Source organism: Syngnathus acus, chromosome 9, assembly GCF_901709675.1.
Source record: "Syngnathus acus chromosome 9, fSynAcu1.2, whole genome shotgun sequence".
Taxonomy (NCBI): Eukaryota; Metazoa; Chordata; class Actinopteri; order Syngnathiformes; family Syngnathidae; genus Syngnathus; species Syngnathus acus.
In genome coordinates this window covers 5741546-5767277 of record NC_051094.1, presented here as the reverse complement: position 1 = coordinate 5767277, position 25732 = coordinate 5741546, and the positions used below count along the sequence as shown (strand labels likewise).

At 44.4% G+C, this 25732-nt stretch overlaps 2 protein-coding genes across 3 annotated transcripts; one reads left to right on the top strand and one right to left on the bottom strand.

Annotated features, from left to right (window-relative positions):
* Positions 1-53: 53 nt before the first annotated feature.
* hsd17b4 (hydroxysteroid (17-beta) dehydrogenase 4) lies at positions 54-10891 on the bottom strand. Its single transcript, XM_037259747.1, has 25 exons — positions 10736-10891; positions 10247-10300; positions 8767-8874; positions 8214-8273; positions 7975-7996; positions 7849-7895; positions 7626-7710; positions 7020-7207; positions 6115-6206; positions 6003-6027; positions 5748-5876; positions 4075-4172; positions 3552-3664; positions 3360-3483; positions 3242-3293; positions 3096-3167; positions 2918-3021; positions 2751-2816; positions 2576-2645; positions 2248-2354; positions 2002-2088; positions 1852-1935; positions 1649-1790; positions 1437-1564; positions 54-722 (listed from the first exon to the last, which is right to left on the bottom strand). The coding sequence occupies exons 1-25, from the start codon at positions 10785-10787 to the stop codon at positions 633-635; spliced, it is 2199 nt and encodes a 732-aa protein (XP_037115642.1). The 5' UTR covers positions 10788-10891; the 3' UTR covers positions 54-632.
* A 548-nt stretch (positions 10892-11439) lies between these two features.
* prr16 (proline rich 16) lies at positions 11440-24940 on the top strand. 2 transcript variants are annotated; one of them, XM_037259748.1, is made up of 4 exons: positions 11440-12483; positions 12988-13068; positions 15155-16200; positions 22286-24940. In XM_037259748.1, exons 1-3 carry the CDS (start codon positions 12352-12354, stop codon positions 16007-16009), a joined length of 1068 nt encoding a protein of 355 aa, XP_037115643.1. In that variant the 5' UTR covers positions 11440-12351; the 3' UTR covers positions 16010-16200; positions 22286-24940. The 2 variants fall into 2 exon arrangements, with proteins under 2 accessions (XP_037115643.1, XP_037115644.1); XM_037259749.1 differs by lacking the exon at positions 12988-13068.
* Positions 24941-25732: the final 792 nt, after the last annotated feature.

Sequence of the window (25732 nt, the reverse complement as noted above, 5' to 3'; positions counted from 1 at the left end):
TGGTGCCCATTCACAATATTAATAATTATATTCATGACAAAATGACAACAGAATAATCTTAAGGCTTTATTAGCAAACAATATTAAATGTCCACATTAGCATTGATTAGAAGAGAAAACATCACATTTGTAGAAACATTTACAGTTTGTTAAATTGCTTTCAATATCACTTACCCGAATCCATTTCTGTCAGTGTTTAGTGCTACCAGAGAAAGAAAAATCTGTTCGGGAATCAATACATGACATTTTAACGGCGCGTCAAGGTCGGAGAGTCAGTGTGGATCCATTCAAATGGAATAACTCGTTCAATTACACTAATTTTCTGACTTAATTGATTTGGATCTCCGATAACGCTCCATTGTTATTTTAACCAGGCAACCACCTTCAGGAAATAAGCTTACATAAGAGATGGGGAATCATTTCATTAAGTCCTCAGAGGACCATATAATTCAAGAACAAATTTATTAATATTATGAGCATTTTTATAACTGTTCCATTAAGATTTTGGATTTAGATTGTAATGGCAGGTTACAATAAATTCTGCCGCAGCCTGTGGATGGTGTTGACGAACGAGGTATATGCGACGCCCCCGCTCCCCCTCCCCCTGGGTGGGTTGGCTTTTGTCAGAGGCGTTCACAGCCTCGCGTGATCTTTCAGGATGACTTCCAGCTTCTGACCTAGCATGACGTTTCCACGAATCTTGAGCTTGCCAGAGAAAAATGCCTATACCGTGGAGAAAAGGAAACGTTTCATTCCACAAATCTCAAAATATTTGGACAAACTGTCTTTAACGAGGCCGCGGCTATCCTTATCAAAAATCCACTGGCTCTTTCTCTGGGTTGATCTTTTGGAAGGAAAGAAAAAAAAAAACCACGGGGATCAATATGAAACGTCGCGACCAGGTTATAAATTCGGTGCGCGCCTGTAACAGATGAAATGCTGCAGCGATATCAAATGACGTCCATTGATTACCTGCGATATCAAATGACGTCCATTGATTACCTGTGAAAGCTTTGGTCTTGAAAGAGCCTCTCGAATGGCTCATTATTTGACGTGTCGAATGGAAGAAGTCTTTACAAATTGGTTACTTTCACTCACACAAGCTACTCTCAGGGAATCCGACTTCACCCGCAAAGATTCATTACTTCTGGAGTGAAAGCCCAATTCCTTCAAGGCTGACTTTGCAGCTAACCCTATAACACTACAAATGGTTTAAAAGAGAAGCTGAATGTTTTACTTTCTATTTTACAAGACAATGTGTAGTGGGATGATGACATATCTAGGTTGCATCCCTCACTGGTGTACCAATGGCATCATAAAATGTCAAGCCTGAACATTTTCAGCATATGGCAGTATTGTTCTGACACCACAATAAATCTCTACATCACTGTTTTTAAAAAAAAAAAAAGTTATTTTTCAATTAAAATTCATTCCTACCTTCTGAGGGTTGAGTTTGTCTTGCACTATCGCCATGAAGTTGTCATCTGATGCCGTGAAAGTCACGTCCGCTTTCCCGCTGTAGGTGCCTCGATGTAGCGCGCCGCTCCCGTTCTTCAAATCAATCGCTGGCAAACAAGAGGTACTGTTTACAAATCCGATGTGTTTAAAGCACTTCGTTACAAGCGGCTGTGGTGCGTAAATGCGCTCACTCCACTCCGCGACATTCTTGCCGTCTTTGGTGATCTCCCAGCCGAAGACGGCGTTGACTTTCTTAACCAGCTCGCTGCCAGACTCTTGGATGCGGCGGCCAATCTCTGCGAACACCAGCTCGCTCTGGAGGCCTGCCCCCGCCTACGCCATCCAAAGATCTTTAAAGTTGCGACCTCCTTGTGTGAGATTCACAGATACCCACCTGAGGAAGACCGGGAGACGTCTCAGCCAATTCGTGTAAATCGACATAAGCGCCCGCAAGCACCGCGGCGCCTGTCTCCTTGACCTGGAAGAGACCAAAAAGCAGGTAAGAAGCTGAATGACAAAAGTGTTTGGAGTAAACCATACTGACTTTACACTGAATGTGGACTCGACTGCCTTCCTTCCACATTTCCGTCTGCAGAGACTGACCGGGTATCACCGGTTTCACAAAGCGGACCTGCGAGAAGCCACACAACCAAGCTTTCAAAACGGTAAGGGAGGAATTTGACCACCTGATAACAAAACGTGGAATTTTTACAATATGTGATCCCATGGCCTTAGTTACTGCCACCAAAATTGAACACTAGCAAAAGCATTGCGAGTTAATCCAACAAACCTTGATGGCCTTGAATCTGGAGGGGTCATTGCTAGCAAACTGCTTGAGGACATGTCTTGCCGCAAAGCCAAATGAGCACAAACCGTGCAGGATGGGTGACTGAAAACCTAAGCAAAAAAAAGTTGTTTCTACAACGATAATATAATATATGAAATATTTGTGGTGGTGGTGGTGGTGGTGTACACAATACCAGCTAATTTCAGCAAGACAAAAAATAGGGTGTGTCAAGTCTAATATAATTCCTAGTCTTTAGTATATTTTGACCAAAAGCGTGTCATAGACATGTTGGGGACTGGCAACTGTCATGTCAATACAATTCAAGTCTTACCCCCCATGGCAGCAAAGCTGGGGTCAATGTGGAGGGGGTTCCAGTCCCCACTCAGACGGTACAAGGCCGCCTAGGAGGACAGAGATGAGAATCATAAATCGTAATACAGACGACATCTACAATAGCGAGGCCTGGGAATCATTCTTTTCACATTTGATTTGCTTCTTTTTTTTACCTGGTCGTTAGTGGTGGAATCAACCAGCACGACGTCTGGAGCACGCTGAGGCGGCGGCGCAAGAGGCTGCAGGGTTTATCCGACACAGCGGGAAGCCCCATTAATATTCCTCATGTCTTATTGCATTGTCGTTAAAAAAAAAAAAAAAAACACCAATTTCAACACACTTTAGCTTTCTCCGATGTTCTTTTGCCTCCAAAGCCTCCGGCGCCGACCACAAACACGGACCACTGGTTGAAGCAGAGCAGCTCGCCGCCGCAGTATGTGTTGACTGAGAGAGGAAGGGAAGGACTTTGAGTCAGGGGGGACAGTTGGGAGGGTCACAATAGCGGAGGACTCACTCACCGTCCAAGAGGATGACCGCCCCGGAGCCTTTGTCCAGCACGTCTGCTACGGTGGCCTCTGAGGTCAGTTGTCCTTCACCAGAGGAGGAGCAAAAAAGTGATATAAAAGATTTGACCTTTTTGGAGGGTCTGTTGAGTGTTTCATACCAGAGGTGGGAAGAGGTTTGTAGAGCTCTAAATATTGCTCGCCATGTAACACCTGATGCGTGACAAATTATTATTAATTCTGTGATTCTTCAGCTAACATTATGCGTTTTTCCCCCACCTGTGTCAAGTCAATATTGAGTCCTGGCAAAGAGCTCAGGCCACCGTCCATCATGCTCGCCTGGGAAGGAATAACCCCGAAGGTCGGGAGGCAGCCAAAGTCCGGATGGCCTTCGTACAAGAACCTGGCAAAAACAATCAGGTGGTGCAATGTTCCGTCGAAGGCCTCATTTTAGTAGCAGTAATCACACACCTGAGGTGGTCGGGGTCTTTGGTGGACATGCCCACGCCAAGCGCGTACAGGATGCACTGCGTGTGCGTGAAGTCAAACGTGGTCACGGGAAGTTTTTGTCCCACTACTGCAGTCTAACACAAAGAAAAGAGGCTCTCATTAGATGCTCAGTTCTGCCCGTCTTTCCGCACCTTCACACTCAAGTAATTATCAAATGAGGCTTCATGCCAACTGCTTCTTTGTTAGTCTTATCGATGGCCGTCGTCTGGGCTTTTTGTTCAGGTCGACGGATGTGACTGCTCCTGCGCTGCACAATAGTGATCAGCAGCCGCATGAGGAGCGCTCCGAAGCACTGACCGAGCCGTTTTTTAATTGAGACTGTGCTGCCTTTCTACCACGTGTTAAATATTGGACCCCATTAATCGAATATTAATGTACATGGCCACACACACCCACACACGCACGCCACTTCTCTAAGTTTGTACAATTGATCGGGAAAGTTAGTATTGACGCTAATATTTGGTTATTTGCGTCTTGCACTCACAGGGTTGATGCCAGCAGCAGAGGACACCGCAGAGGTCGGACTGGCGGTAACCCCCGATTCCACTTTGGACAGTACGTTCACAATGGACTGAAGAGATTCTGTAAACAGGTGAGAGAAAACAGGGCAGATTAACACTGCACATGAATATAAGAGATTAATGTAATAATTGAATACAAATTAAATGCACTGCACACAAAATGAAACGGTAACTAATTATTATTATTGTCTTATGGGAGTAAAAAATTATTTGCATGAATTCCACCATTTCTTAAATTAAGGTGCGATAGTCTCTTTTTTTTCATCCATGTAATGATGAAGCATTTCAGAGCTACTAGGTGAGCAAACAAAAGAAACAGCTCCAGGGCTGATAAAAATCTTATAAATAAGAGTCTATTGGCGGGTAGTTATAGCAACAAGATTTGGTAATAAGCTACAAATGAGGAGGCAGCACAAAGCCGAGCTAATGAGAGCGGCTAGCTCCCGTCGGGGGCTGCCACCCCCGTGCGCTTCGACGCCACTGGGAGGGATGGAGGAGGCGGAGAGAAGTAACGCTAAATGATAATTACAACAATGATTATGCGTGACTCACTTTGAAACACTCCTCACCTCCACTTGTTTTTCCTCTCCACTTTTCTTGACCTCTAACCACAGATGGCCTCACTCTACTGGAGGCAAACTCGGGAGGAATACAGATGAGTGGTTTGGATTTTGGTGTTATGCTACACAAACGCCATAAATAGTAATTACTACTTTCCTATCATGCATTTGATTGCATTGTTGACTCAGCGATACAAAGACACTCATGTTTTGTTCGCCCGCCTCTCGGACCTTAACTAGAATCTTACATTAGCCCTGCATGTGATTGGGGAGATGGTTTATCAAGTCGTGAAGTTAGTCAATGAGACTTTCCAACCTTTAGACCAAATTGTCAGAAATTTGTCACAATACAAATTGAGAATAGTAACCTCTTAGACAGAGACCTCACAAAACGGGCGTATCCGAATGAGTCACTGCAGCCGTTATCCGTTTATGCCTTGTATATTTAACCCGGTGATGCGTTTTCACACAGTGAACCGCCATCGGGAAATAATTGGTTGACCTCAGCCCCAGCGCCTGGTGTCATTTAATACTTTCAGGAGTGGGTGCCAAAAGTTCAACTTCCACTCCTGTCCCAGAAATGTGTACCTCCCTTGAACACAGGCAGAATCCTGATAGTGCTCCCGCCCGAGGCATTTTGTGTCATTGCTGTTCGAGCGAAGCAATCTTGGGTGAGAATGGGGGGGAGAAAAATGCTAACTTTCACAGGTGACTAGGATAAGTGTCTGTTGTTCAACTGCCTGCTGGCCCTGTCAAATCATTGCCTCTGTTAAAGGAAAAGACAATCCAAATGTTTTCTTTACAATATGTTGTTTGTGCCCCCACTAGTCTGAACACGACATTCTGATTAATATTGCTTATTATTTGTGGAATACAAGTCAAGCAGCAAGATTCACCCGTTTTATTCATCTCAGGGGCGGCCGTTTTGCCCCTTACTGTCGACTGAAAATGACATCACAGTTGCCAGGGCTGAGGTCATAATTGAAGCAGTGGCGTGGCGCTACTTTTGTTTATTTGCGCCACGGTTGAACTTACAACCTTCCAGCGTCTGTCACTCGTGCCAGAGAACAACTGACCTTGTACTGAGGTGGGCTTGGTTGCGTCTGTAAAATCACAAACTTTGTCCCACTGGTCCCTGACAGCTTCGGGTGTCATGGGCTGGTTGCTCTGTCTGGTGATGCAGCCCTGAGTTCGCTCCCAGCGCACTGAACACACACATAGTAGGAGGTCATTTTTAAATGCCGGCAAGCGCAAATCTGGTGGTGGTGGTGGTGCTCTGGGCTAGCTAATAACAGATGCATAGGGACAGGACTAAAAAGAAAAAGACTCACATTTGCCAATCCAGCCCGCGCCAACCTGCATGCAGATGAATCATCATAGAAACATTAGAACAGGTTGGTGGCATCTTTCAGTATGGGTGGGAGTGAGACCTCGCTGCAATACCTCAAAGAGTCCTCCATTTTCTTGGCATTGTTCGTGACAGAGCCACAGCACCATGGGGGCCACGTACTCCGGCTTTAGCGCCGCCACCAGATCTAAATAAAACAAACACAGGCGGACAAAACCACAGACTGGTTTCAAGGCGCATCTGCTGGGATCACTTCACTGTGCTGCTAACAACACATTTTAGGGCAGAGCAGTGCACAGAAATAGCAGCAAGTTGTCGAGCTACATTATCATTGGAATCGTTTTAGTCAGTCATGCACAACCCCGCCAGAACAAAAAAAAAATAGTAACTGTTGTGAAAGGGTATGTGTCATCTCTAACAGTGGTCCCAGCTAAAAAAAAAATAAAAAAAAAATCGGAGCTCTCATTTTTAATTAGGTTTAATTCATAAAAAGTATACGTATTTAAATATACTATTGAGAGATGTAACGATTCATTGAAATCCTTTTAAAATTGATTGACATGCTTAAAATATGCGTCGATAGATTTCGTATAGCCCTGAGAGGACTTTATAAAAGCTGATATGGCTAGAACCCAGCATACTATGATTAAGTCCAAGCAACTGCAAGGGCAATATATAAATGTGGAATTGTTGATTTTAAAAGCAGATTCATATCAACATGCAATAGCTGTACCTAAAAGTAGTTCACTTCATGGCTATGCTGCCTTGCAATAAGAAGAGACATATCTCTCTTGTTACCATGGTGACCATGGGTCACCGTTTTATATTAATGGAGCAGCTCAGCCAGCTCAAATGAAATTTCTAATTAATTTCCCTCCAGTAAGAAATGATGGGGGAAAAGAAGAACTAGAAGTCCTCAAACTTTGGCCATTACAAATATATGACGGCCATATTAAGTATTTTTCTCCTCGAATTCCAAGTCGACCTTCTTTCTGCTTACCCGGAGGCATGACCGTCTCGGTGAGGCGTGAGCCGGCAACGGGAGCGATGGTGTTGCAGTGGATGTTGTATTTGCGTCCCTCGATGGCCAGCGTGTTGGACAGGCCCAGCAGGCCCAGCTTGGCGGCGCTGTAGTTGGCTTGGCCAAAGTTGCCGTAGATGCCCGCGGCTGAAGCCGTCATGATGATTCTAGGTGGCGTTAATGCATAATGGCAGCCGTCACGTAGGAGTCACGTTTGCGCGACAGGATGGACGAGGGATGCAAGGTCAAATTGTTCAAGACTTCTTGATTTTTTTTTTTAACACAAATCAAAGGACAATTCCTATTATCCAGGTCAATCCTAAAAGCAGCGTAGCCAAATTAACACATTTGGTTGTTTTTCATGCTCAAATTTGCATATCCATATCTAATGTGCTGTCTGAGCCCTTTATGCAGATTCTTTTTTTTTTCTCGTAAGACCGTGACGCCAACTGAGCTCATCATATTCAGGAGCATCAAACGGCTGACTTACGTTTGACTACCCGAGGCGCTCGACGGGCTTCCAGTCTGTCTTTCCGCTGTGGCGCTCCGCAAAGAAGAGCACCAAAACATGCAAGCATGTCTTACCTGCCAAACTTTTGCTCCTTCATGTGGTTCCAGGCGGCACGGGTCACCAAAAAAGAGCCTCGCAGGTGAACCCTGTGAATGAGGTCTGGGAACAATTTGAAATTTGTCATCAAAGACAAACTCCATTCAAATATTTCGATTTTGTCAGAACGTGCCATGATCTATCACTAAGGCAAGAGGAAAGTCCGAGGAGTCCCTCCATTTTTTCATTTCACGACCTTACCCCAATCCAAATCGCTTGTCCTGACGAATGAGCGGTCACGAAGGATCCTTCCAAAAAGAGAAAAAGGCTTGTAAACAGCGGCGGACAGTGATGGAAGAGTTGTTTTCCCACCATAAAATGACTTACCCGGCATTGTTTACGACAATATCTGAAAAACAAGATATTTGATATGAGATTTTGTAGGTACACAAGCGAGGGCTGTGAGAGCTGTAAACAAAAACATTAACAACTCCATCCCGCTAGCCGTGAGCGAGTAAGTTCGCTCGCCCGTAGTGAACCAAGCACAGCTCTGGAACGGACTTACTCAGCCCAAAAAGTAGGATCGCCATGATTCATGTTATGTGGCTTATCGATCAGCAACTCACCTATTCTTCCAAACGCATCCAGCGCCGCTTGAACGAGCTTCTCTCCGTCTTCCACAGAGTCTGTGAGCGTGCAAGATCGAGATGGGGAGCTTTAAAACCAGCTGAGTGATTTTCTATTCAAACTGACAGTTACAATAATACGCTCATGAAGGGAATACACAACAAACGAGGAAAATCCAATTACCTAACCTACTCTGATAGCCACTATTATTGATTGCAATGCATCATTTCAATTGGTTCAACCTTTTCGTAGAAATGATACATTTGAATTACATCCACGCAAAACAACCGTCTTTCATTCCAGTGTCAACTAGTGCTAGTTGACCTCCATTTTGTTCATCCAAAGCCATTTTTTCCTGATAGGAAATGATGCTAATATGAGAACAGTTGACCCTGTAATGGATTCATCCAATTCCAATTTGTCTATGGTAAAAATAAAAGGTAGAAATAGGGGGATACAATCTGTGTGCCATGAGCTCAAAACAGAGAGAGATAGTGGCAGAAGAGAAGGCAGGTAGAAGACAAGATGGAGTCCACTCCAAAAACTTCTCACCGTAGTTGGCCACTGCTTTTCCTCCCTTGGCTTTTATCTCGTCCACAACCTTATCGGCAGCCGCAGAACTCTTTCCGCCCCCTTTGGTGTCTGCCCCAAGGTCATTCACTTGAATGTAGCGAGAGGAGGAAAAGATTAGCAATAAATGGGCGATGAGTGCAGTTTTCCGCCGGTGATTAGGAGCGGTTCGCTAAGCCTCGTCACACAGTTCAAGGGCGACTTCATGGTAGATACCGGCCACTATTGAAGATGTTTACGGCTAAGCCTTGCGTTTAAATCACCGTGTCAATCAATACAATGCACTGGAACGTGACACCGTTTGATCCGCTTAAAGCCGAGGATGCGCCATAAGATCGCAAGTGGAGCTTAGCCATGAACCGTGCAAAACGATGTTGCTTCACACGACGAAGCAGAAAGTCCTGCTGAGTTCATATACAGAAACAGTCTGCACACCCCTGTTGAAATAAAAAAAATTGTAATACGCTAACACACACACACACACACACACACACACACACACACACACACACACACACACACACACACACACACACACACACACACACACACACACACACACACACACACACACACACACACCACACACACACACACACACACACACACACACACACACACACACACACACACACACACACACACACACACACACACACACACACACACACACACACACACACACACACACACACACACACACACACACACACACACACACACACACACACACACACACACACACACACACACACACACACACACACACACACACACACACACACACACACACACACACCTCTCCACTGTGAATGGTACACGCCGTGTATCTAGTTAAGTACTGCGAGGAAACATTCTTCAGTCTAAAGACATTTTTTTCTGTTATTTTATAACCAGATTCTTGTAATATTAAACCTTTTCTAGTAACATGATGTTTTTTCCTCGCAATATGGTGGCCTTATTCTGGGATTCAGTGTTTGAGCTCGACAGCTTTACATGGGCTCGCAGAGGGGTGGCAGTAGGTTCGCTTGGGAGGGCAGAGGATAGATGATATCCCCCCACACACATGCATGAACATTTAAATTTTAAGTTTAATTATCTGCATCCCATGGCAATTTTGATGCATGTCACATGACATGCCTAAGTGGAGCACTAACTCCATTAGATTCTAAAAAGATTTCTGCACAATATAAAAAAATATATATCAGGAACATTGATAATAACATTTCAAATGGAGTGCTAATGCTAAGTGGAGCACTAACTACATTAGATTATTGAGTGTTGATAGATTTATTGCCACCCCTTGGGCATTTTGTGGACATGGCTGGTGCCCCCCCTTGCCACTCACTAAAACTACCTAGGCTAATTGCGTATTTTCTTAGGTTTTATTTTTCAGTGTGTAAACAGTAAAGTCCCCTAAACCTTTTGAATTAAAGGAGATGAGAGCAGAGTTTATATTTACCTACAACAGAAGCTCCTCTTTCAGCAAAGGCCAGTGCATACTCCTTCCCAAGACCTGCGCACAGGTAAAATGAGTTTTGTTGCGTTTTTTAACTAAACACACAACCCACATTGTCTGTTTGCGTTAATATTGCTGCATGTGCCCTTTCACACTCGCGGATTTGCTGTACTTTGATCCCGGTGGCCGACTGGAAGCAAATGTCATGTCTCCAGTGTAGTACTGTAATCTCTACAAAATCGTGCTTTATTAATTCTACTGCTGCAATCCCTCATATGAGTGTTTACGTGTTAGCATGTGTACGGTTGCAGCAGCATATTACGATGGATACTTTCGTCAAGACAAATACATGCTTACGGAATAATAGTGCACTTTGTTATTAAAATCACCCCGATCAGCTGTTTAGCATTCCAAAGCTAACCACTTGGAACTGAGCGTCGATGACAGTCGCGCTATTATGCAAAAACGATACTGTTTCCAAAGTCATTTTACCTCCTCCGGCACCGGTGACGAGCACAACTCTTCCTTCGAATGACAAAGACATTGCTATCGGTCTGTGATTGTTGAGCTGGACTGCTTGCCACTTGGGTTCTTTTCCAAGCAGGGTGAACTTTCACAACTTCTACTTCCGCAAAGGGAAGGACGATTCCTGCGAGGACCAATCAGAAATGAGAACGTATTAACCCTTTCCGTACGTCATTGAAGGGACTCCCTCACAATCCTAATGTCAACTAACATAAATTTCATGTCCCTAAAATCCCGTGGGAATTAAAAGATTGCCTATTTTAAAGGGAAATATAAAATCAAATTTGAAAGAATAGTGCAACAAATATTGTGTCAAGTGCCGTAATCTTACGAGAATAATGTCATGTGTTTTGTTTTTTTGTTTTCAAAAGAATCTACGATGGCGATTAAGTCAAAATGTTGTTTAAGTGGGTTTTACTTGTTATTGAAAACAACCCTTTGCCTGACCACAAAATGTGGCAGGCCTGATCTCCCACGAATTATGGTAAAAAAAAAGCTCAACTTTGTTTACATCTAAACATTACATTTACCGATATGCATTTGAGAGTTCGCCTTTGCAAAATGCAGTCTGCTTTATAGTCAATTTCTTCACATGTCAAGACACACAAAGTTTTATCTTTATCTCTAGTTTTAATTTTATATTTTTCCGCTGAGCGTTATAGGTCACAGAAATTGGAAACGTTTTAAAATTATCTATATATGTGTCATTTTCAATGTCACAAAACATGACATTTGAAGAAGGGTGTGTCTTGTTTATTTCTTTGCATTAGGCAATGGGACCGCGCAAATGTTAGGAATTTACTGTATTTGTTTTATTAATCGCTTAGCGGCTACTACTGGACGGTAATTCAAGCGAGAGACAGGAGGTAGAAGAAGGGGGGGAGGAGGAGGGAGAGGAGCAAGCAGAGCATCTTCCTCTCCCGGGCGCCTCACACTCTCCAAGGAAGCCGCAATGGAAACACGATGACACGGAGCGGGCTGGCTCGGCGAAACATGGCTGGAGTGCCCTCAAGCATTGTCCGGGGAAAATTTTGCCAGCGACAAACATGAAAGAGGGGCGTGTGATGATGAGGAAAATAATCGACGGTTGTGGAGAATTAACAAACGGGCTTGACTCTTCTATGCGGCCAACTTCCTGCGCTACGTCTGCTTTTCTTCTTGATTTCTTTCCCCCCCCCTTAGTGTTATTATTTTTCGAAACGAACACATTCTTGTCAACAAAATGTTGAATTTGGCGCTTTTTCGCAGAAAAAGCTCATCGTGGACATCTGTCTTGCTGTTACTGTTCATGTAAGGAAAAGGAAACAATAGAAATAACCAACACTCTCATGGACATTATGACACAATATTTACACTTAAGCGGCTGCTGTCACACGCCAGTGCGCATGCGCGGTGGTAGACGGCGTTAGCTCGCCGCCTGGCAGCCACAGCGTCCTGCCCGGGCTGGCTGCGATGTAGTCGCACGAGTGGGAGAAAACAACACGGGAGGGTGGACATGGCTAAAAAGTGTCCTCGGCGCGGCGTGAAGACAATTTCACTGGTGGGCACGCTGGTGGAAATAGGCCGGCCGTAAAGTGTCAAGCATGTCCGGGACACCCGACGGCGCAGAGGGAGCAGTGTCCAAAGTGCAAGTCAAGAAGGAGATCAAGACCATCGTGGATAATTTGGAAACCATCCTGGGCGACCTCAAGGATGTGGCCAAGGAGCTCAAAGAGGTAAACACACATACACGCACGCACGCATGCACACACAGGGATCACTCATTATCACGTGTGTTTTTTAATGGATGCTGGTAATGTCAACCCCTTCTGACACACGTACACTTCCAGCTTCTCGCTCTTCCCCCTGCTCTGAAAAACATGTGGCACAGGAGGAGGTGTGAAGCCCCCCCATGTCTTTCACACATATGCAGGCTTTGAGGAATGGAAGACTGCATTAGTTTATAATGGTTTTTACATCTCGTTTCATCACCCCATCCCAGTCCTGGACCACCTGCCGACTCTCCTACTAGAGGAGAAGCCTCAGAGACGTGTTCAAGAGCAACTTCTGCTTTTATGTCCTGCAACTTTTCTCCATGTTCCCCACCAGGCATTGGCGATAAATAGGAGCGCAAAGGCGCTGCAATCAATCTTTTGTTGTTTTGTGCGTCTGATGTTCTTTTCTTTCTCCCTCCGTTTCGCCCCTCATCCCCCCCCCCTCCCCCCCTTTGTTGCTCGCAGGAAATTGTGCAGAGGATCATTTGTTCGGACACCACGCGAGCTGAAAAGATGCCTCGAGGGGCCGTTGCTATCAATGCCAGGGTTGGCCTCTAATCCATTTGAAATGCTCGTATCTGTTGGACGGGGTGCTGGATGCGAGCCTCGCTCTGAGGAGGCACCCTGCACAGATGCTTGGCACAGGCCCGCATGGTGGCTGGCCTACAGCAGCGGCTGCACGCCGGGATACTGCGCTCACGTCTTGCACGTGTCCCAACAAATTATCCCTTTTAGACGCAAGGCGAGAGTTAAGCTCCATTACTTTATCCATATTAGTATCCTCCTTTTGGGTGTTCACGCTGTTTCTCCTTTTGTTGGTCTAAACCAGGGGTGTCAAACTCGAGTTGCATCGTAGTCATAGTTTCCTTTGGAGTGCCATTATGACTGTCAATGCCTTGTATATACGGTATAGGCTACACAACAAACTAGTTTTCAAATCAGACTCGTAAAAATTGTTCAAATATTTTAAAAAGATGAGTGGTGATAAAATTGCTTTTTTTTTTAAAGTGAAGACATTTTGTAATTTTATAATTGACACATGAAGTTGATTAACAATTTGTCTTCGCGGGCCACATCTAATGATGCTCTTTCAAAATAAATGGCAGCTAGCCAGGAGAAGGGATGTGAAGTTTAACCGCTGCCTTCTCCTGCCTTGATGGTTTTTAGCATCAGTGATCCTAACATGCTTTTTATGTTGGCTGAAGCAGATGTTTTAACCACAAGATCCAACATGCTGCCCTGATGGGCTTTATGATCATTTTGAAACTTACACACCTGCCTCGGTAACAAAATTCAGCGGCAAGGTTGAAGGGACTCCCTTTAACAGCAAAGACTTCGAAAAAAAATGTCTGAACTCGTTGCTCCCGAAGAACACCGTGCTCCCTTTCATCCTTCAATCAGCGGATGACGTTAAACACACTGTGTTTCCGTTCCTATCTCAAAAGATCGATTCCATGTCTTATGTTCCAAATCAAGATTTGAGTTTTACCCCCCAAAAAATGAACAAAAATCTGCTGATAATGTTGCTGTGCCGGCACCGGAATAATCCTTTTTATTCAAGGCGATACGCTGCTCTCTGCTATGCCTGACTGAACTCAGGAAGAAGAAAAAAAGCAGACAGTGGAAGTGAAATGCAGACAAATAGAGGCGCTATGTTGGTGTCATGTGACCAACCTACTTGGCTTTTCTTCATCTTACTGCAAGCTTGTCTTACTTTGATGGAAGCCACTCTTCAAACCTTGATCAATTCCACTCAGTAGACTGCAATCGACTTTTAAGCATCACAAACAAAACAACAAAAACATGTCCCGGGTCTGCGTTTCTGTTATTTTAACTCCTATTAACAAACTGCGTCCGCATATAATGGCCGTTCTGCTGCTTTGTGTTCCGACACACTTGTTGAGTGCCAAAAATGGAAGTGCGGTTGAGTAGAATTTGCGCCCATAGCATATCTCACGCTTGAATATTTTCCCCTTTTTCTCGAACAATGTGGTCTAGGCTGCTTCTGTGTTTACTGCAGTGAATTTGTCTGGATAATTCACTCTTTGTAAATGGCTCCATTCTTGGCCTGATTTCTTCTCGCGGTGTTCATTGAATTCTCCTACAATGCATTTCTCTCCTGTCCTCTTCCACCTTGGCACACCATCTACATAACCAGGACTGATCATCTTGTTGTCATTACTTGCACAGTCGCTCTCTGATATTTTATTCTATTTGAATGACGGCAAAACTGCTTTCTCTGAGACGAGAATTTTTGTTCTGATGGTTCCATCGATGCTAAAATGAGATCCAGATCTGGAATTACTCCATGATTTAAGTCCTTTCACCTTTGACAAATGACATTTCCATGCCAGACGTTGTTGCTTCGATGTTGAATGGGATGGTTGGAATCCATCAATCAGGTGCAGCTCTGGCAACCTCCCGGCTGTCCCCATAAATTACCGAGATATTTCTTTTCCTCCCCATGGTGCGGGTGTCAGTGTAGTGATATCTCAATTGATTTTTAATCTCCCGAATCAGCCTCCTCAATCAAACTGCGGCCATTTCAATGTGCAATTTGGAGCTTTTCAATAGACGGGTTAGAATTGTGAGACTGCTTAATTTCCTCTGCGTTCGTTTATGTGTTGGCCAGGTCGTCCACGATATCGACACGCTGACGTGCGACCTGCAGCTGGAGGAGGACGGCCTGACGGATAGCTCCAAGACAGACACGCTCAACTCCAGCTCGAGTTCCACCGCCACCACCACGGCGTCCAGCCTGGAGAAGATGAAGCTCTTCGGGGACGACTGCCTCTTCATAGCGCCGGCCCCCGTCTCCCCGCTCCTCGCCCTCCCTCCCGCGGTTTTGACCGTTCACAAGAAGGCGCTCCCGCCCTTGCCGCCACCCAGACTCACCTCGGTGAGAACCGAGCATCACAACGGAAAAAATCGGCCTCATCCCACGTTGGTGCTATCGGGGAACGTATCCAAGGCGAACGGAGCCTTATTGAAGAACGGTGGCGTTTTTTCCTTGAAGCCGAACCGTGATCTATTCTCACCCACGTCGTGTTTCATTACAAACGACGGCAGTGTCCCGGAGTCCGGCCCGGTTCCTACACTGCCCAGACCGATGCCCCTTCTCCGCCACGAAAAGAACAAATGCCCCAAGGCCCCCGGCCGGGAGCCCCGCGAGCGCGTCCGTTTCAGCGAGAAGGTCCAGTACCACGGTTACTGTCCGGACTGTGACCTGCAGTACGACGTGGATGACTCAGAGTTGCACTTGCAGTCGGAGCTGAGCGAGATGCGGCTCAGCCCTGTGCACTTTTGCTCCTCTTCCTCCCCTCCTCCTCCTCTTCCTCACGAACGAATGCTGGAAAACGGCGGCCTCTCGGTCAGCCGCGGTTTTGCGCCCAAAGCCGCTGCTCCTCCGCCTTGCATAGCACCCCACCCGGGTTCCCTCAAACCCCAGAAAACAATCCTACGCAAATCGACCACAACCACGGTTTGACGACAAGCCCCGCGCGACCTGTCTGACATACACGATCCTGAATCATTCATAGTGTTTTCCACTTAGCCAGCTCCAATTTTTCGGATTATTCAAACAGCCAGGCCGGAAAATGGCAGACGGAGGAGGCGAAATAGAAGCAAGTGGCATCGCCGTGGATTCCGAGACGTACGCACGCAGATTTAGACCGAGCGGTGAGTCTGTGTGCTTGCGAACGTGTGTTTGGAACAAAAGAGGAAATTGCATCTGCGCACTGATGCATGTTTGGCTGCACTGAACTTTTGTTTGCTTTTGTGGGACTTCATTTGTGGCCATTGATGTGCTCTGCACGTACGGTCCTGATTTTGAATAACGGCTCGGGCCTTTACGCATGCAGTTCCTGACTTGAGTCAAAAAGTCAGGCCCACGCAATAGACTCCAGCTGACCCGCGTTTCAGAAGACGACGAATGGATGGTAGTCAAGTGAATATAGTGATGTTAATATTTTAGGAGCGACTGTGCTAAAACTGCATCTCCTGGTACTAACGAGTCTAGGGAAGTTGTGTCGGAGAAACACTGATTAATTCATGCTTTAAATCTGCTTCCCTTGCATTCTGGATCTTCTCCGGACACAAAAATAACTGGAGAGTGACTCGACGGAATCCATAGGTAGATGCAGCTAATCAGCAACTGTCAAAGTCGTTCAGCCTTCAGATGTCACCAAACCAAAATCTGCCCAGGAAGTGTTATTTGTGTCATTTTGCACAATCCAATCATAGCAAGTTCAAAATGGTGGATTGTTATTTCCAACCTGATTCTAACTTTGAAGAAGGAATTGACAGCTGCCTGTGTGACATTAGGTGACGTTCAAAACGCTTATGATGATAATTTACTCGAGTCCCCACAGAGCTCTGACGAGCCAACGTGTACCCGCCGACTCTACCTTGGACCGACCTCTGCAATCTATGACTCAGCAAATACGGTTTGAAGATGATTGGTAGAAAATTGAGCCCCTATCTGGCTCTTACAAGAAATGTGCACCCATCCATGCTGTAATCTAGCTTTGGATATTGGATATGCAAAACTTTGACATAAACAAATTCCAATTCTGTAAAGTTTGAGGATGATTGCTTTCGAATGGCGCCTGCCTGGCAAAGGTCTGAAACAATCAGTCATCATCAGATCTCAGAGAACATCGCTTTCCCCCGTTAAGCCGATGTAACATCACAGCTTGGCATTAGCTTTAATGTTTAATAGAGCTGCAGATTTGCCCGTGACCTCCGTGTGCATGTGACTTTCCAAAGCGAGTGTGCGGGTGTGGAAAGACACATGTCCAGCGGGCCGAGCTGGGGAGACAGCATCCCCTGGAGTGGGCTGAGAATAGTAGCACCTTCCTTGCGGTGATGCCCTTAATTAGCTGCATTAGTCTACAGCAGATAACGCAAAGTGCCTCACATGACCTTTGCGCTGACATCACCCCACTCCGACTCAGCGACATCCGCTGCACTTTTTTTTTTTTTTTTTTTTTATCTGAAACAAGGAATACATTTGAAGTAAACCATGACCGAATCAGAAATGTAGGGCAAATGCTGTGGCTTTTAGGAGCGGCCGGCAAGGCGTTACATAAACAATTTTCATGTTAATGTTCACACACATCTGCTGTCTTGTTTGTCCATCTGCCAGCATGATTACGGCAAAACAACCGGACTGCTTAGAATTGAAGGCAGAGACCCCGTGTGGCTTGAGCGCATCCAGGAATTTGACCTACTACTCCACGTTGTTTAGCATCTGTGTCTATTAATAGATGTGTATATTATACACTTGCACTCTTGCACACTATTACATCACGGAGAAATAACCACAAATCTGAAACCAAACGCTTAAGCACGTAGATTAACATTGTGTCGTAAATGGAAAACTTACATTTTTGCAATTAGTCGCTCGGGGCCTTTGTTTACTCAAATACAAATGGGATTGGGTGTATTTTGAGGGGGAGGGGCCGTATGTGAGCATGTCTGAAGTAATATTAGTTTGTCAATACACTGCTGAATCAGGAAATGAAACAGATGCAGAGGTGGTGAAGAAGTGACACCTTTTATAAATAAAAAAAATAAATAAAAATCTTGCAAAGGGACCCCACATATGGGTCAGCCGTCACTACCGCCGTTTTCCATCTGTAGACATTGGGTGGCAGACAGATGTTTCCACATGTGGCTCTCAGTGCCTCCACAAAACGAGAACTCAAGGTCAAGGCGACGACGGCGGCTGCCAAATGAGACAGGTGCGGGACTTCAAAGACGTATCAGGCTCATGTTTTTTTTCCACCGACGATGGAAAATGTCCAACGGCGCCATCTGCTCAGATCCGGCAGTACAGTTCAGCCTCCTCTGGTGTGCCGAGGTCTGCTCAGAAATGGCCTTTTGTTGCACATTTGCACTGTGATGTTATGTAAATAGAGCAGCCTGCTTAGTTTGGAACCTCCGACGTTGAATACCGTAATGCTGACTGACATCCAAGTTTCAAAAAGTATATAAAACGTAATGTGAACAGAAAGTGGCTTGCATAATCGTGAAAGTAAAATATTTTTATGGCTTCCTCCTACATTTAAAAAAAAAACCATACTGCACGTTAATCGAAGACACTAAAATGTAGAGTTGATAGGAAATTAGGAGCATACATTTCTTTTGAATGTGATTGGTTGGTTGTCTAAATGTGCCCTGTGATTGGATGCTGACGAGTCCAGGCCTCTCTGTAATTTGATCACATGTGTCAATGCTTTATTTATACCATGAAGGCAGATGGCATGTGCTAAATATTTATCTAAACGCTTCAGTTAGTGTTTTATCTGTTTAGACATGCGCTGTCCTTTTTGAGTTCGACATGCTCACTGATGAATCCAAATCCAAGGCGTGACATCCCAGCCTCTTGGATTATGCATCCGTGTGAAATGAGCCAAGGGGGAAGAAGACAAGGCGGCGGGCGGGGGCTGCACGTGTGTTGAGTGTGTTGACATGAAGTTTTGTTAACACAGACAGGTGCAAGTTGGTCATTGAGATGATGATGGCTCTCATCATCTACTTCGGTCATTTTATGCCAATAAATTAGCCGCATTTGTAGCAGTCATAAGTGAGACAGTTTCCGTGTGCATTCATTGACTGCACTCACAACAACAAGTCTGCATCAGAGACTCCCAACGCTTTGCTTTTTGGACACATAAAATTATGACGATAGTAATTGTCGCTACTTTCATGCGATTGCTTAGTGGTGGAAGACTGATTTTTCTGGTTATTAGTTGAATAAGACTTCCATCCATTCCTTTTTGTCCATCTCAAGGTGCTGACATTCTGGATGAAGGACCCTTAGTGGTCAACATTACCAGAAAAAAAGAATTCTGTTGATCTTCGTTAGTGCGTGTGCTCGGTAGAGCTACTACCGCTGCTGTCAGTAATGACGTTTTAGAATAAATCGCTAATTCTGTATGTACACAAGCACAAGAGACCGCAAGAGAATCTACCTAAGTGAATTTAACTTCATGTATCTGTCAAATCTCATCCGCTTTAACCAGAATTTGCTGCGGGCGTGCAGGGTTGCCGGGTGTAACGTTCAACTATTCAGTTAGATGAAACTTTAATTAAAGCCTTTCATCCGAGTCTGATCCAGCTCATGAGTTTTGCAGCAGTGTCAAATCAACGCAAGAACTCCCATTTAACAATATCGCATCTCTATGAATATTTGCATTGTATTCTTTCCCGACACACAACAAATGTGAACATTTTAAGTTAAGTTGGTGTACTTAAGGTGACAACACTCATGATAATCGCTCATGATAATGATGTTTAATGACTGGACTTTAGCTGACTGGAAAAAAAAAATGAACTCACTTGGCCCGTTTTAGCTCTCACTCATATAAACTCAGGATGATCTGTCTCCATGTTTGCTCCTGGCTTTGGGAAAGAGTTGGAATGGGCAGGAAAGGAGGAGGTGGATCTTCACCGCCTCCATCATGATTCGGGACTGAGTCAACCATTCTGACCTACCCCCTACAGTTCTCCGGAGCCCACCTCTCTCTTTCTTCACGTCCCAGTCCCTCTCTTGACGATGCACGCCTCCCACTCACCGACAAATCTGCTCACTATTTATTCTCTGAGAGTCTCCCGTACTGTACACGTTGCATCTTTGGCAGCCTTTCAAGCGCTTGTTTGTCTTGCGTGTCCTCCACTCGATAAGTTTAAATTACAAACGGAGCTTCTCGCTCATTACGCGTCCGCTGATAAATGACACGGCGGTGTTTTCACTTTGCGATGGAGCGAAGTGAGGATGTGTAAAAGCTAATTGGGCAAATGATTATACCTGCTGCTTCCGTAATTAACTAGAACACTGTGCAGCCAACATTGTGTCCTCACAGCGACGCAAAGAGAGGAAAATGGTTTGAAAATTGCTTGATAGGCAGTGGACAAAAACACGGGCAGGTACGGTACAACCTCTGACCAATTCTGCCTTGCGTTGATCCGAAATGACCCAGAAAATGTATTTATTTTCTAACTTTGTAACTAGGTATAACACCCAAAAGTACGAGTTGAACGCCGTTTGACACTCGTGTAAAGAAAAAGAACTTACTTGCATATGGATAAATAATTTCATTATGGTGTTTTACAAATTGTTTGAATATAAACATTTGAGATTTTTTTTTTTTTGAACATCCCAAAATGTTCAAACAAGAATTCTGTACAGTGATTGATAACCAGGTGACGTCTAACACGGACCGCTTTGGCACTTGACCTTTGTTTTACGTCGAAATCAATAGGCTTCTTGCATAATGAAATAATGACAAGACTGCCCTTTATCATCTTAGTCATGCCAATTCATGCTTTTGTTTATAGAATAGTATTAATCCACATGAGAAGGAGAAGCATTGCCAGTTGAGAACCGGAGCGCTTAGCACCCAACGTTTACCAAGCTTCTCTGACCTCTTGGCTTGGACACCGCTCATAATCAATAAGGCTCCCGCTCTGACATCGTTGTAAAATGAATACCGGCTTCACAGCGTAGCGTTTGATTTGTCGGCCGTGTCTTATAAATGTCAAACGGAGCCTCGCGCTCGAGGTGCCTCTTTGTCTATTTTCCTCCCATTTTGCAACCTGGCAAGTGCATATCGCTCCATAAAAGTGTGCAATAAAGGTGTCAAGAGTGAGCTACGCACAAACGCCGGGCCAGCGAATATTAATTAGCCGCCGTGTCTCCTGCTCGTCGTCTTGGGCGATGCGCTGCCAGGAGCTCTTGTTCAAATGTTATCACATTATAGCGGCGTGATTGAAAAAGACAACGTTGGAAGGGAATGGTCAAAGCTAAGTAATTGAAGTCTCGTGTGCCTGAAAGTTGGCAGAAACGATGTGGAAAGTTCATTAACTTGCAAAGTGGAAATCTGGCTCACTTGAGTGATACTTTTCCTGGACACGATGCTGGACAATGAGTGTGCATCCTTGCCCTGTGTGTACCGTCATAACCACAACTACTGCATTTCTTCAAAATAAACAACTCGATTCAAAGCCCCAACCTCCGCGCGACTAGAGAATATTTCATAATCATGACTAAACAACTATGCCACCAGCCAGGCAAAAAAGGTTTCACTAAACTCCTGTGGCTGTGTAACCTGCAGTACAATTAGCTTTTATTACAGAGGATAAAGAATATGTAAGGTAATGTTATATTGTCTGTCTAAATGTGCTGATGCACCATTTTTGTTCAAATAGCTTACAGCGTTCTAACAGTGCCACTAATGGTGAGCGGCTTTCTTTAAAACACATGGCGGATCCATGGCAGATATTTACAGCCACAGTTTTATCTGAGGAAAACAAAATGTGTGTGTGTGTGTGTGTGTGTGTGTGTGTGTGTGTAACCCTCTTGAGATGTTCTGAAACAGACTTTATGTTGAGATTTTTTGTGCTCCGTCGGGGATTGTTAAAGGTTTGTGGCATCGGCTGCACCTCAGCAGTGTTCCCAGACATGATCTTGTGCTTGTTGAAGCGACACAACAAGATGACAAAAGAGAGTATTTAAAGAGCGCCGTGGGTTATAGATTGTCTTTTCACAAATACTTTTTTTTTTCCTGTGTGTTAGAAATGCTCCAGATGGTTCACTGCTATTAATGTCCAAGGTGTGTAATGTGTGCGCACGTGTGTGTGTACGCCTCACAATACTTTCATTTCCCTCAGTGCAAATAGTTGTCGTCTGGACCACTCAGTCAAGTGGGTCTCGTCTGTGTTCCCTCTAATGCCTTTGCTCTCTTTCATTCCCTTGCAGGTCCCTGTGAGACCCTACAGCCGCACCTGCGAAGGATGCTGGAGAGTGGAAGCCAAGCATCTATCTTATTGTTTGACTGCTCTCTGCCAACAGGAGATAAATCCAGGCTTTGGATTCTGAGCACCTAAAAAAAAAAAAAAAAAAAAGTAACTTTGATGCAGAAACGGTGGAATGGGGATGGGGAGGTTGTGCAGACAATAATATGAGAAGAAGTGCTGTTGTAGTCCTCACAAAGTCAGTATAAACAAACTTTATTTATATTTCATAAATGTTTACGGAATATTACACGTCTATAAAATGTTTTAATAACATTAACTAATAAATGCAATCCTAAGAGGTTCACATGATGTATTTAATTGTGATGGGATGTCATTGCACATTTTTTGGCAGTATTCTCCAATTTCACATTCTTTGTGGGGACCGCCTCAGTTTCTCAGTTAAAGTAACTATTAAATAAATGGTCGTTAGAAAACTGTCGAAGTGTGTCAACGGAAAGATGTTGACTCATGCAGAGGTGGAAATTCGCTTTTGCTGAAGTTGGAGTGTGTTTGTTTCGAGAGTCTCTGTTCTCTGCTGGACTGAAGCCAAGTGAAATTGATGTTCTGTCGGTATGCACCGTCTCTCACGGACAACGTGTTCATCATCATCCATTTCGCTATGTGGACACGGATTGATGAGGAAATATTAATTTGCATCAAATATTCCTTTGTATACAAATTTACACGAGCATGTTTGATATACCGTATGGCTCTATATTTATGTCGAACAGAGACTTTTAACGTTTGAATAGAGGATATTTTTGATATGGTGCCAGACGACCGAGAAGTGTCGATAACTAAGCGTTATCACCGAGAGACGCTTTACAGACAGAGCCGCTTTGTGCTAGCGAGCGCGACGAATATCAATGGTGCGAGGCGACAATGTGTTGTGCTGCGAGTGAATGCGAGCGCTCACCTTGTCCTTCCACGCCGTCTTTCCCGACTCATTTGTTTGCAGCAAGGCTGTTCTGACGTCTCCTTGCTCCCTCACACTGCCAACTTGATAACAAATTGTACCTTCTCAATTGTTTCAATGCAGTCGAACCTCTGAAGTCTAATGTCCCCGAGGTCGTTCAATTGAGAGTTTGGGTCCCACTAGCAGTTTTTTTAATTTCTCACGAACTACATTTACGTTATCGGTCCCTTGGTACCAACATGGTAGATGTTCCGACTTCCTCGGAAATGACCTGTGGCCAAAGTTTGACGTTGTTGGAGGATATACGATTCTAGAGACACGAAAAGAAAAACATTTTGTTAAGTGAGATTTCCTAACTGTGGACATGTGGGTCACTTTTTTTTCTTGCTTTTAGTAATTCTGGTTTGTTGGAGATGACTCCACCGTCCCCCTCCCCAGCAGGGGGCGCTGTTTTTTTGTGTCCCTTTGCACCAGAATGCATTGCTGCATCCAATTTTGAACTTTTCCCCTCAGTAAGAATATTAATAATTATTAAGTGTCTTTTTGTTCCCCATAATTTGTTAAATGTGTGTTTTAACGCTTGGATTACATTTGTACAATTAGATGTTAACCCATGTGTTAGGTAAACATCATACAGTATTTCACCGTGTTGCATCAAAGTATTAGTAAAGGAGATCCTTTGCTACTAGCAGAGCAGCTTTTTCAGGTCCAGACTCAGCAGCATTGCCAACGTCTGCTTACAAGCTGACACCTGTCCTCCAAAAAGTGTCTCATTCCAAGGAAAGAGTAGCCACTTAATGAGCTGTTGTGCCACCAGGCAGGTAAACAACCGATTGGTATGCAGGACGCTCATTCAGCAGCAGCAGCCACGCTGAGCAACACGCTGAGCAATGACAATCACCTTATTGTGACCACCCCTGGGCAACACGGCCATTAGAGACATAAATAGGGAGACTCCAGGCTCACAAATTTAGAACTGATATATAGTATAACGTGTGAGACCTCACCGGCTCTCAAGTCCTCAGTTCAGCAAGCAATTCACTCTGGATTTGCGTTTGGCATTTCATGGCTTCTTTTGTGACATTTCCTCTAAAAAAGAAAAAGAAAAAATAGAAAAAAGAGAGAGAGAGAAAAAAAGGAATATAGGTTTGGTATACTCCTGGGTCAATGTGAATTCTGGCTTTTGTTACCATGACGACCTGGGGTAGAACCTTCACTAGAGCCTTGTCTGCTCTTCTTGTGAGAGCCGAGCTCAGACTGGAAAGGCAAATGCATATTACCGAATGATGAGAAAAATCCAATCAAATCTGGGTTCCACCAAATTGTGTTCGACTTTAGAGGTTCCACTGTATTGTCTTAGTTGAGTCCGATCATGTGCTTCTCTGTCCAGCTAAACAATAGAAATCAAATCAAAATAATATGAATAAAGAAATGACCAAAAAAGTCCTTGGCAAGACTGTTGTGAGGTTGCAAAATAATGTAAAATATGCATTTACCGATTTTTTTTCTCCACGTTTGTAACCAGCAAATCGAAAGAAAACGGGAATATCTCCTCAATGAAGTTATATCTTTTTGCTGTATGTGTCTGCCAATGGATGGAAAAGAGATTATAAGACGTAAACACGTTACACTTGAGGTCTCTATGTTCTTATTGCCACTTGGCAGTCGTCAACTTTCTTATTTGCATCCTTCGGAGTGAAAAAAAAAATTAAAAAAAAAACGGCGTTAATGAGAGCATCTGCCCGACCGTCGCTCAAAGCAACTTTTTTCAAGAGAAATAAAAATGGCATCGGCATCCGTTGCAGTTAATTGGAGATGAGTGCGATGAGACTGGCGGGGTTGCCGCGCGGAGCGAAAGGCCATCGTCTCTCTCTGGAAGATAGAACGAACGCGCGGTCAGCAGCCGCATTGTGGCAGAGCGCCATCGTAAAAAATGAAGGTCAGGGTTGGAGAGATTAAACGGGTTAGAATGTCAACAGTTCTAATTCGTCAGCCTGAATGTTGTCTTGGGATAAATGTACTTTTCGGGTTAGGCTTTTGACCGTCATGGACAACTCTCCACATCTAGAATCACAGCAGTGTATTTATTCACTTCTTTAACACTTTTACATAACTATTGCTCATAAATGTTAGCTACTCATCCACTCTGATGTCCTTCATTTTGAACATCCAACAAATGTCACATCAAATACTGTAATCGGATAGAGACTGAAGAAAGCCTTGTTTATGTTTTCCTGTCAGAATGTTTGTTTTGAGTGTGGTGAATTGTCTTTGTTGCTTCGCTGGTCTCCAAAAAAACACTTGGTGGAAGATGGCTGGCTCAGAGAAGGAACACTTCAGTGACACAGCTGATTGGGAAAAGATTTGATTCAACCGATGTCAGAGTGAAGTTTCTCCAAATATTCGAGTGGCCCAAAAGCAAAGATGTTAGTGGCTCCTCCTCCCGTCTGCCAGACAACGCATATTTTATACCTGGCCAGACCCCTGATCCCA